Here is a 12,537-nt window from a genome sequence, read left to right on the forward strand (position 1 = left end):
GTTACCGTAAGAACTCGTTCATTTTCAGAGACCCTATCTGTCAATTTGCAGTGGTCCCCCCTGAGCAGATTCACTTCGACTACTACTGAGTCTATCTTCCCCTCCAAGGTGGTCTTCGTGTCTAACACTGCTTGCTTCAGCTTGGCGAATTGCGCTGAGTGCGCTTGTAGAGTCAGATTCATTTGTTGTAGCGCAGCAGCTTGTGTCCCTGCCAGGCCAGCCAGGTTCAGTCCTTCTGAGTCTGCCATTAGCTGTGGCTTGGGTGGTTTTGGTTTGACCATATTTGGTGAAGTCGTTTGTGTCGCGGACGAGGACACCATCCAAACCGTGTCTTTGGAGCTGTCAAGCGAGTCTCTGATCCAGAAGTGGAGTGAAGGAAATCACGCAAGTTGAATCTGTCCCCTAACACAGCACAGATGTAAGAAAGAGGTTGTGTTATTGATCCCGTGCACCAGCATCGTGAGTGGGGTACGATGAGTGTATCTCAGCTTGCTATTCAGCTATGCTAATTGTGGTTTAATATCCAACTGCCATCTTAGTGCATCCAATGCCTTCTCAAGTGTGTTACTGCTAGCTCAGCAGAAAGGTGTGCAGTAACTACAGTGGGGCTGGATCTCGAAAGGCCCTCCTCAGTTATAACCCTACGTCAGGGCTAGAGAATCACAAGGGTTGGTGAACAATTGTAACCCTTGCAGACCCAAACATGCACAGCAATCTGGTGTGGGCTGTAAGTACCATAAGGATAACCCAAAGCCATGCAGAACAACCCGGGACATGATCGGGGGGCTCATTTCTTCAAGGGGTGTCTATGCCATTTTACAAACGCCCACTCCACTCCACCGAAGTGAGCCATGATCCAGTCTTCTGGTCCTAAAAAGCTAGGACTTACTGTTGGTGCGCTCACTTCCCCATCCGCCGAACACAACAATCCTTACTTTTGCGGTAGCCTCGCCACCTCGTATTGTTCTCGTTGGCTCCACTTAGTCCTGCTGCTCTCTCCAGGTCACCTTCGTATTCCAGGATGCCGTGCTGTTATTCTCACTCGTGTTCCGATGCCCTGCTGCCAAGCTTCCCCGCTTTCACCGCATGGCTGTCCTCACCTTCCGGGCTGCTGGACTGTGCTGTCTGCAGACAGCTCCCATTAGCGGCGTTGCGTCCTCATTTCTTGTCGCCAGGATCAGGGAAAGCCAGGTATGTTCTAGGGCGCGGCCTCCTGATCCCACAGGGCGATCTGCGTGGGAAAGCGCTACTCACTTATAGTTGTGGGGTGCGGAGGCAACTTTGCGCCGACGGCCCTATCAATCGGTCCCGCCCTGTTTGGTCCCCTCTCCAGGGAGGTCCGTTGGTCTGGCGGCTCCCCGCTGCACCTTCGTTCAGGCACGGTGCACGATGCACCTCTGCTTCAGCGGTTCGCGCGAGGCCAAGATCTTGAGCCCCGCGGCGCCGCTACGCCTTCGGGGAGAGACACGGCTCCTTCCTCCATCTCCACTGCTCAGCTTCCGGGGCCTCGACTGTCCCGCGCCACACCCCGCCCGGTCCCATGCACACCGCACCACCCGACCGAGACCAGGCGAGCAGACAGTTGACTCTCCAGCTCCTTGCAGCCACTCACAGCTAGGCGGTAGACACCGGGGACCAGCATGGAGGGAGGAATTGAAGAATTAATTTTAGGGCCACGTGCAGAGCTCTTAGAAAGCGTCCGCACCAGCCGCCATCTTGGACGCACCCCGTCATTCTTGCTAACATGATCTTTTCCTTCTAGGTAATGTTCCCATGAGATACAAGCTTTCTCTTGCCTGGAGTTTTCCTTGTGTGATCAAATGGGTCATACTGTAAATGGGATTTGTTGTTGGATTTTTGTTGCCTAACTTGTTTTACCCCCAGCTGGTTTCAAAGATCAGTAGACCTCACCTAATGCATAAATAAGAAAATGCATTGACAGATCTCTGTAGCAGAGTAGTGATTACTCCCACAAGAGGGAAAGACTAGTTAGAGATAGTGAGAAAAGGGTTTCCCTAATTTTGACATGCAGTTAGCCCAGTCTGAATTTGTTTTAGCCCATGGTTTCTTCTAAGGAGTGAGGAGTTCCAGCATCATTTGTTGCATCAAAGGTGTGAGTATCAATAGGGTATGCGCTTGCATTGCTTTGGCTAAAGATTGCGGTGAAGTGTGATGTTAAAGTGTTTTGCGGCATTTTTGCACTTGTGTGGTTGTGACGCTTAGTGATGAGTAGTTGCTGTTGTGAACTCATCCATCGTGACCTAACATACCACAATAATTCAAAAGTGTCTGCAGTAGGTTGTGGTCACAAGGTGCCGTCAACAGTGCCAATAGTATTTATTGTGTGAATGTGGTTGGCTGGTATTTGTGAATCTTGAGCGCACATGGAGGAATCATATCAAGCAGAGTGAGATTTACTTGTCGAGTCTTGTTTGTTGTGGAAGTGTGGAAGCAGAGTTGGAAAGTGCAGCTCCGTATTGCTCTGGGAGTATTTGAATTCCCTATCCTTTAGTGAACAGACAGGCTATTGACTTATTTATGCTTGAAATATTTGCATTAGGGGTTTGTGGCAATTGTGTGAGGGATAAATGTAAAGGCAGGTGAGCTTCATCTAGGAGTGAAGGTGACATCGCACTGTGTCACCCTGGTATTGGTCGGTTGGTATAAAGCCGCACTGGTATTGGTGGACTACATCACACAACGCCTGATTTAATGTTCGACGGACAGGTTACTCCGTCACAAATGTGACAGATATCCTGTCTGCTGTTTACAATCTCTATGGGCCATAATGGGATCATAATATTGTGGACAGGATATGCGTCATGTTTGTGACGGAGTAACCCCCTCTGCCAAACTCTAAATCAGGCCCAGAGTTTTGTGCTGCTATTGGTTGGAACATCAAGAGGAGAACTGTGGGACCACATTTATTTCCTGATTGTGAACAAAATGTTTAGTGCACATTACTGAATTACTTATTGAAAATGAAATTCTTCAAAGCGTTGAAAAGCATGATGAAGGGATGAGGGGGATATGTATTTATTCCAGTTAGAGATGGGTTAGAGATCCCACTTGAACGTACTCCAGGTCATCATATAATGTCTGAAAAAGGTCTTCATGAATGTTTGTGGCTTAAACAATGGCATGGGCATACTGAGAAAGAAGGTACATTAGCATTTCCCCCGCTATGGAACATTTAATGTAAGAATTCTTGAGTACTTGAGGCAAATGCTTCATAGGATGAACATTTGGGAACACGTGGTACATCTGAACCAGAGAGAGAGAAGTATGAGAGCATTGCAAAGAAATTAGTGAAATCAGTTTCAGAAACTAGATAGGACAATGAACAGATATCTTGGAGAGATAGATTGTATCCTGCTATCACACCGAGTAAGGAGAAAGCATTAGACCAACAATTAAGAAAAGACAGAAATAAATGAGTGAAGAACAGATACTAATAAGAAAGCTGATGTTTATGCAAGCGATTCAGATAATAACTTTTTAAATCAGTTATTGTTCAATCGTCCGCCTCCATAGTATGACGACCAGATAAGAGTGACAGGTGGAGTAGCGAAAAGTGTGAGCTTTGATGTACTTACAGCACCAGATCACATGTGAAGCAGAGTGGTTCACAGTGATTGATCTATGCCAGGCCTTCTTTTCCATACCATTGCATGAGGAGAGTCAGTTTCTCTTTGCGTTTTGGCTTTGGCAGTCATGGGCAAATGAGGAAACCAGAAGTCAACTGTCCCTTGTTTTCACTGATCTGCTTTTCAGTTTAAATCTTATCCAATATGTCTCTCAAAGGTATACAGAGAGTCCATCCATCTTCATCAGATTCTAAAGAAGAATCTGGAGTCTCTACAACTGCCCTTCCACTCAATCTTGATACAGTACATTGATGACCTGTTAGTGGCATCAAACACCTGAGATGCACGTAAGTATGATACAACTGTGAATGGACACAAAGTGCCTGATTTAGATGTTGTTGGAGGGGTTACTCCATCCCAACAGTGACAGATATCCCATTGGCTTGAAATCTATTTACCATTGAAAACAATGTGTTTAGATTTTGGCAGATGGGATATCCATTACTGTTGCAAAGGAGTAACCCCACTGCCGAGATCTAAATTAGGCCCAAAGTTTTCTCAGCTAAATGCAATACAGAAGTCTTGCATTTAGGACACCACATAGAGAAAGGTGCTAGAAAGTTGTCTCAGAATTTTAAAAATGAATCCCCCAACAACCCAGAAAGAAGGAAGGATGTTTCTGGGAATGATTGTCTATTATTTCCAGTGAATTTCAAACTCTTCCCTTTTGGCCAAGACTCTACAGAGGCTGACACACAAGGATGTGTCAGATCAGTACAGTTGGATGACAACTGCAAAAGTGTCTTCACAGAGCTGAGAGAAAATCTCTGTTGTGCCCCTCCTCTGAGAATGACTAAGTACAACAATTGTTTACTTAATACTGCTGTGAGGGGGAGGGATGTGCTCTGTCAGTCTCATGGAGATGTCATCAGGCCAGTTGCATATTTGTCTGCTACTCTTGATCCTGTAGCTTCTCTCTTTGCTTGGTTAAAGATCAGCAAAACATGGAAGTAGAACAATAAAAAGTTCCAAAGAGAAGAAGCAAAAATCACAAGACAAGTAATATGTGGTCACATAGTGGTCTGCACTGAAAACAGTAGTGTAAACTACAAGTCTGATCCCAACCGATGATCACCAATGTTAGAAATGGGGCCTTAGGTTGGCGGTCAGGTTACACCCTGTCCAAACAAAGACCCTCAATCTCGTCAGGGTAAAGGAGAATCACCCTCAGCTAACCTCGCTCACCCCCTTGGTAGCTTGGCATGAGCAGGCAGGCTTAACTTCAGAGTCTATGTGTAAAGTATTTGTACCAACACACACAGTAATTTAGTGAAAACACTACAAAATGACAACATAGGTTTAGAAAAATAGGAAATATTTATCTAAACAAAACAAGACCAAAATGACAAAAATCCAACAAACACAAGTGAAGTTATTAATTTTAAAAGTAAAAGAGTCTTAAATCCTTTTGTAAACAGTAAAAACACTGTTAGTTTTGAAAAGTACCTGGGTAGCGTCAAAATAACATGGACAGGCGAGTGTGCATCAAAAAAAGGTTAGCGGTGTGTCGATTTCTCACCCGCAAGCGAGATCGTGTGTCGTTTCTCCTTCTCCAGTTGGATCGGCGTGCGCCGTTTTTCCTCTCCGCAGGAGAGCGATGTGTCGATCCCAGCAAGCACTCGGGTCTGGACAAGTGTTGCATTGTTTTTCCACGCCCAGCAAGGTTTGCGTTGAAAATCCTGCTGCACGGTATCAGCAAAACCGTTAGCGGTGTGGCGTGTCGTTTCTCCAGCCGTGTGTATCGATCGTGGAGCTGCACTGCACTCGGAACGTCAATTTCAGCCGTGAAGCCGGGGGTGTGTTGTTTCTTCAGCAGCGGTTTGGAGGTTGCGTCGGAAATTTTCCTGCACCGCAGTCTGTGTATGGATTTTCAATCTTGGTCTGCCAGCTTCACCTGTGGCAGGCAGGAGTCCCAGTTGAGAGTCCAGGTCCTGGCAGGGGAAGTCTTTGATGGCCCTAAGACTTCAACAACAGGAAGCAAGCTCAGGCAAGCCGTTGGAGATTTCTTCACAAGTCCAGTCTTTGTCCCCTTTCACCAGACTGAAGCAGCAACCCGCAGGATAACTCCACAAAGCACAGTCACAGGCGGGGCAGCACTTCTCCTCAGCTCTTCAGCTCTTCTCCGGGCAAGGGATCCTCTTGATTTCCAGAAGTGATCTAAAGTCTGTGGTTTTGGGTGCCCTTCTTATACCCATTTTGGCCTTTGAAGTAGGCTTGCTTCAAAGGAAATTATCTCTTGTTTGTGAAATCCTGCCTTGCTCAGGCCAGGCCCCAGACACGCACCTGGGGGTTGAAGACTGCATTGTGTGAGGGCAGGCACAGCCCTTTCAGGCTCTTCCTCTCCCTCCTAGTGCAGACAGCTCATCAGGATATGCAGGCTACACCCCAGCTCCCTTTGTGTCATTGTCTAGAAAGAGGTGCAAACAGCCCAACTGTCAAACTGACCCAGACAGGGAATCCACAAACAGGCAGAGTCACAGAATGGTTTAAGCAAGAAAACGCCCACTTTCTAAAAGTGGCATTTTCAAACACACAATCTTAAAACCAACTTACTAAAAGATGTATTTTTAAATTGTGAGCTCAGAGACCCCAAACTCCACATGTCTATCTGCTCCCAAAGAAAATCTACACTTCAATCATATTTAAAGGCAGCCCCCATGTTAATCTCTGAGAGGGATAGGCCTTGCAACAGTGAAAAACAAATTTGTCAGTATTTCACTGTTAGGACATATAAAACACATTAGTATATCTCCTACCTTAATCATACACTGCACCCTGCCCATGAGGTTACCTAGGGCCTACCTTAGGGGTGTCTTACATGTAAGAAAAGGGAAGGTTTAGGCCTGGCAAGTGGGTACATTTGCCAAGCCGAATTGGTCCACTAGTACCATTTGATTTACAGGCCCTGGGCACTTCTAGTGCACTTTACTAGGGACTTGCCAATAAATCAAACATGCCAATCATGGAAATCCAATTACATACACATTTTATATAGGAGCACTTGCACTGTAGCACTGGATAGCAGTGGTAAAGTGCCCAGAGAAACAAAACAGCAAAAGAGTCCAGCACACATCAACAACCTGGGAAACAGGCAAACAATTAGGGGAGACCATGCCAAGAATGCTAAGTCAAACAGTTGCCTCTAGGCTGTTGCAGCTATGATTGTCAGTACTGAATAGTGTGAAAGCATTGTAATGGATCATGTGATTTACTTAGTTTAGGGTTTTTCCTTTCACCCAAAGAAAAAGACTCTCGATCCAGCTTCTGACATGATGATTCTTTCCCTTTTTACTTATTTTTTACCAATTTTGGTTAGTTGCGTTTTGCCCCAGATTACCTTTTTTCAAATTATTTTTGTCCTGTATTTATTTTTCACTTTTTGTCCATATGTGTTGTAGCTCAGCATGTTAGACCTTTCCCCATTGGTAGGGGTTTCCTTTGTCCCAGCTAGTAAGCTTAGCTAACTTTAGATTTTCCTTAAAACAGCCTTTGTTATGAAAACCTCAACTCATATAGTTAATATTTTGTATGGTTATCATAGAATGTTTAGGTATTTTAAAGTTATTCACCTAAACGTTTTCCATCGCTTTCGACAACCCATGGTGGTTCTGTACCTTTATAGTTTTATCTTATGTTATTTTGAGCATCAGCTTGTAATTAAACTTTTAACCTTTCTCCTGCCTGGAGTTTTCCTTGTGTGACCAAATGGATCACACTGTAAATGGGATTTGTTGTTGAGTTTTGTTGCTTAACTTGTTCTACCCCCAGCTGGTTGCAAACATCCATAGACCCTACCTAACGCATAACTAAGAAAATGCGATGACAGATCTTATGTCCATGGCCAAAGTTTACATTATGTAAAACTGCTACAAATACAAACAGGACACTGCCTGTCATCCACACTCTAGTGTAATGCTCCAAGAACTAAAGACAAAGCATTAAGGTTTAATGTTAGAAATGCCCATCTAGTGTTTGATTTGCACAGTGAGAAACTGAAAAAACCTAGAATCAATCACTGCTTCCCTGCCTGACCAAATGGAGTAATGCTAGGCAAATCTTTTATTTCACCAAGCAGAGCACACATCATACCACTTTCAAATATGTGCATTCAGGATGTGCACTGTACAGACACCTTTTGTTTTCGATGAAATGCACTATAACATTGCTCTTTGTTTAATAAGAATCTAGTCCACACATAGCATACAGATAAACCCTAATGTACATTTTAACTCTCTAATACCAATGTTGTGTTGTTATGTTACAAATATTTCTAGAGCACAACTTCACAGGAAGAGTTTCTTAGCACCGAGGTAACTAAAATATAGCATGCAGCAGCTCATTACTCATATGCCAGCCTGAAAAACCACGACTTTAGGAGTTTCCTAAATGCAGTGTAACAGGAGGTGAATCTGATTTCTGGAGGAAAAGCATTCCACATGTAGTGAGCCAGTAAAACAAACATGGAGCCACTCGTCTTTAAAAAAAAAAAAATATATGAATGGTAAGAAGGTTAGCATGTGAGAACCTCAAGTTACAGATAGGGTTATGTTTTGTATATATGTAGATACATAGGTAGGACTGCCAATCTGGATTGATTTAAAAATGAGGCATCCTGCCTTATGTAAGAAAGTAGCCTCTTTCTAGCCTTGTTACCCCCACTTTTGGCCTGTTTGTGAGTATATGTCAGGGTGTTTTCACTGTCTCACTGGGTCCTGCTAGCCAGGGCCCAGTGCTCATAGTGAAAACACTATGATGTAAGTGTGGTTGTTATGGGTCACTAGGATCCTGCTAGCCAGCACCCCAGTGCTCATAAGTTTGTGGCCTATATGTATGTGTTCCCTGTGTGATGCCTAACTGTCTCACTGATGCTCTGCTAACCAGAACCTCAGTGGTTATGCTCTCTCTGCTTTCCAAATTTGTCACTAACAGGCTAGTGACTAAATTTACCAATTCACATTGGCATACTGGTACACCCATATAATTCCCTAGTATATGGTACTGAGGTACCCAGGGTATTGGGGTTCCAGGAGATCCCTATGGACTGCTGCATTTCTTTTTGCCACCTATAGGGAGCTCTGACAATTCTTACACAGGCCTGCCACTGCAGCCTGCGTGAAATAACGTCCACGTTATTTCACGGCCATTTACCACTGCACTTCAGTAACTTATAAGTCACCTATATGTCTAACCTTCACCTGGTGAAGGTTGGGTGCAAAGTTACTTATTGTGTGGGCACCCTGGCACTAGCAAAGGTGCCCCCACATCGTTCAGGGCAAATTCCCCGGACTTTGTGAGTGCGGGGACACCATTACACGCGTGCACTGTACATAGGTCACTACCTATGTACAGCGTCACAATGGTAACTCCGAACATGGCCATGTAACATGTCTAAGATCATGGAATTGTCACCCCAATGCCATTCTGGCATTGGGGGGACAATTCCATGATCCCCCGGGTCTCTAGCACAGAACCTGGGTACTGCCAAACTGCCTTTTCAGGGTTTGCACTGCAGCTGCTGCCAACCCCTCAGACAGGTTTCTGCCCCCCTGGGGTCCAGGCAGCCCTGGCCCAGGAAGGCAGAACAAAGGATTTCCTCTGAGAGAGGGTGTTACACCCTGTCCCTTTGGAAATAGGTGTGATGGGCTGGGGAGGAGTAGCCTCCCCCAGCCTCTGGAAATGCTTTGATGGGCACAGATGGTGCCCATCTCTGCATAAGCCAGTCTACACCGGTTCAGGGATCCCCCAGCCCTGCTCTGGTGCGAAACTGGACAAAGGAAAGGGGAGTGACCACTCCCCTGACCTGCACCTCCCAGGCGAGGTGCCCAGAGCTCCTCCAGTGTGCCCCAGACCTCTACCATCTTGGATTCAGAGGTGTTGCTGGCACACTGGACTGCTCTGAGTGGCCAGTGTCAGCAGGTGACATCAGAGACTCCTTCTGATAGGCTCTTACCTCTGTTAGTAGCCAATCCTCCTTCCTAGGTAGCCAAACCTCCTTTTCTGGCTATTTAGGGTCTCTGCTTTGGGGAATTCTTCAGATAACGAATGCAAGAGCTCACCAGAGTTCCTCTACATCTCCCTCTTCACCTTTTGCCAAAGGATCGACCGCTGACTGCTCAGGAGGCCTGCAAAACCGCAACAAAGTAGCAAGACTACTACTATCAACCTTGTATCGCTTTATCCTGCTGGCCTTTTCGACTGTTTCCAGGTGGTGCATGCTCTGGGGAGTAGCCTGCCTCCTTCTTGCACCAGGAGCTCTGAAGAAATCTCCAGTGGGTCGACGGAATCTTCCCCCTGCAACCGCAGGCAACAAAAGACTGCATCACCGGTCCTCTGGGTCCCCTCTCAGCACGACGAGCGTGGTCCCTGGAACTCAGAAACTCTGTCCAAGTGACTCCCACAGTCCAGTGACTCTTCAGTCCAAGTTTGGTGGAGGTAAGACCTTGCCTCCCCACGCTAGACTGCATTGCTGGGTACTGCATGATTTGCAGTTGCTCCGGCTCCTGTGCACTCTTCTAGGATTTCCTTAGTGCACAGACAAGCCTGGGACCCCAACACTCTAACCTGCAGTGCACAACCTTCTCAGTTGTCCTCCGGCGTCGTGGGACTCCCTTTTCTGACTTCGGGTGGAATCCGGTTCACTCCTCTTCTAAGTGCCTGATCCGGTACTTCTGCGGGTGCTGCCTGCTTCTGTGAGGGCTCCCTGACTTGCTGGGCACCTCCTCTGTCTCCTCATCCAAGTGGCGACATCCTGGTCCCTCCTGGGCCACAGCAGCATCCAAAAACCCTAACTGCGACCCTTGCAGCTAGCAAGGCTTGTTTGCGGTCTTTCTGTGTGGGAATACCTCTGCAAGCTTCTTCATGACGTGGGACAGCCACCCTCCAAAGGGGAAGTTCCTAGTCCTCTTCGTTCTTGCAAAACACCAAGCTTCTTCCATCCAGTGGCAGCTTCCTTGCACCCTCAGCTGGCATTTCCTGGACTCCTGCCCACTCTCGACACTGTCACGACTCTTGGACTTGGTCCCCTTGTCTTACAGGTACTCAGGTCCGGGAATCCACTGCTGTTGCATTGCTGGTGTTGGTTTTCCTTGCAGAATCCCCCTATCACGACTTCTGTGCTCTCTGGGGGTTGTAGGTGCACTTTACACCTACCTTACAGGGTCTTGGGGTGGGCTATTTTTCTAACCCTCATTGTTTTCTTACAGTCCCAGCGACCCTCCACAAGCTCACATAGGTTTGGGGTCCATTCGTGGTTCGCATTCCACTTTTGGAGTATATGGTTTGTGTTGCCCCTATACCTATGTGCTCCTATTGCAATCTATTGTAACTTTACACTGCTTGCATTACTTCCTTTTGCTATTACTGCATAATTTTGGTATTGTGTACATATATCTTGTGTATATTTCTCATCCTCATACTGAGGGTACTCACTGAGATACTTTTGGCATATTGTCATAAAAATAAAGTACCTTTATTTTTAGTATATCTGTGTATTGTGTTTTCTTATGATATTGTGCATATGACACCAGTGGTATAGTAGGAGCTTTACATGTCTCCTAGTTCAGCCTAAGCTGCTTTGCCATAGCTACCTCCTATCAGCCTAAGCTGCTAGAAACACCTCTTCTACACTAATAAGGGATAACTGGACCTGGCACAAGGTGTAAGTACCTCTGGTACCCACTACAAGCCAGGCCAGCCTCCTACACCTTACAGATAGAACACCGTTCCACGTGCAGCCAGTGCAATTTCCTCAATAAGTGGGTGATGTAGCCATTATGGGGTTAATGAAACAACAGGCTAGCTGCTTAATTTTGGACCATTTGGAGTCTGCAGTTTAGACACTTAGGGAGACTCAGATACAAAGAGTTAGCATAATCTAGTCATGAAAGGACCAGTGCAATGACAACCTGCATAAAACATCCTCAAAAGATAGAAGTTTACTGATCTTTCTGATTTTCCTAAGTTGTAGAAAACATGGGGAAATCACAGCCCCTAACTGAGATTTCATGGTCAGATTGGCGTTGATCAGAACTCCAAGGCTCTTAACTGAATTCTTGAGCAGAGGGGGATAGCCCATGGTTGCAGGCCAAAGTGTAGGTCTTCATAAACCAAGCTTATTTTTTGATAATGCAACCTCCATCTTGTCGAAATTAAATTTAAGCTTATTCATTTGTCCAATCGTGAATAAATAGTATTGTGTTTTGGAAAGAGGTTGCACATTCCGGGGAGCTGTCTATGGTGAAGATCAGTTGCAAATCATCTGCGTAGCAATAAACCTTGACCCTTGATTCAGGGAGTGGACCAGCGGACGTATGTATAAATAAAAAAGGTACAGGGACAAAAAGGATCCCTGAGGGACACCACAAGACAATCTGACCTCTGACGACCAGAAAGGAGAGAGCCTGACCACCCGCAACCAGTCAAAAAGGACTCAATCCAGTCTTGTCCAGTGCCCAGGAGACCTGTGGCTTTGAAATGGTTTACCAATGCATGGTCAACCGTGTCAAAGGCCGCCGAAAGATCATGAAGCACCAGCACCTGGGTGGTATCCCTATCAGCAGCCTCATGAAGATCGTCCATTATTGAAAGAATAACTGTCTTGGTGGAATAGGCAGGTCAAAGGGCTGTTTGATGGGGGGTCAAGAAAGTTTGTTAACTCCACAAAAGAGCAGGTACTTTAGGCTACATGGGCCTCAAGCACCTTAGCCAAGTAGGGAAGCAAGGATATTGGGCTATAATTTTTAAAAATAGAAGGGTCATCGACAGCTTTCTTTAATAAAGAGTTCACAAATGTCTCCTTAAAACAGCTGGGTACCTGGCCACAATTTAGAGAGGTGTTAACGGCAAGGGATAGATTATCTACATAGCGCAAACTTAACTGGAAGAGTGGAGC

The 12,537-nt window shown here is 45.8% G+C and overlaps 1 protein-coding gene across 1 annotated transcript in view; it reads left to right on the forward strand.

Annotated features, from left to right (window-relative positions):
- Positions 1–851: 851 nt before the first annotated feature.
- Positions 852–12,537, forward strand: part of TMX4 (thioredoxin related transmembrane protein 4) — a 390,958-nt gene continuing 379,272 nt past the window's right edge. Inside the window, exons 1-2 of the mRNA XM_069236546.1 lie at positions 852–890; positions 1,003–1,191. Of these exons, the coding sequence (XP_069092647.1) occupies positions 852–890; positions 1,003–1,191 (228 nt within the window). The remainder of the gene's footprint in view (positions 891–1,002; positions 1,192–12,537) is intronic.

Source organism: Pleurodeles waltl, chromosome 5, assembly GCF_031143425.1.
Source record: "Pleurodeles waltl isolate 20211129_DDA chromosome 5, aPleWal1.hap1.20221129, whole genome shotgun sequence".
Lineage (NCBI taxonomy): Eukaryota > Metazoa > Chordata > Amphibia > Caudata > Salamandridae > Pleurodeles > Pleurodeles waltl.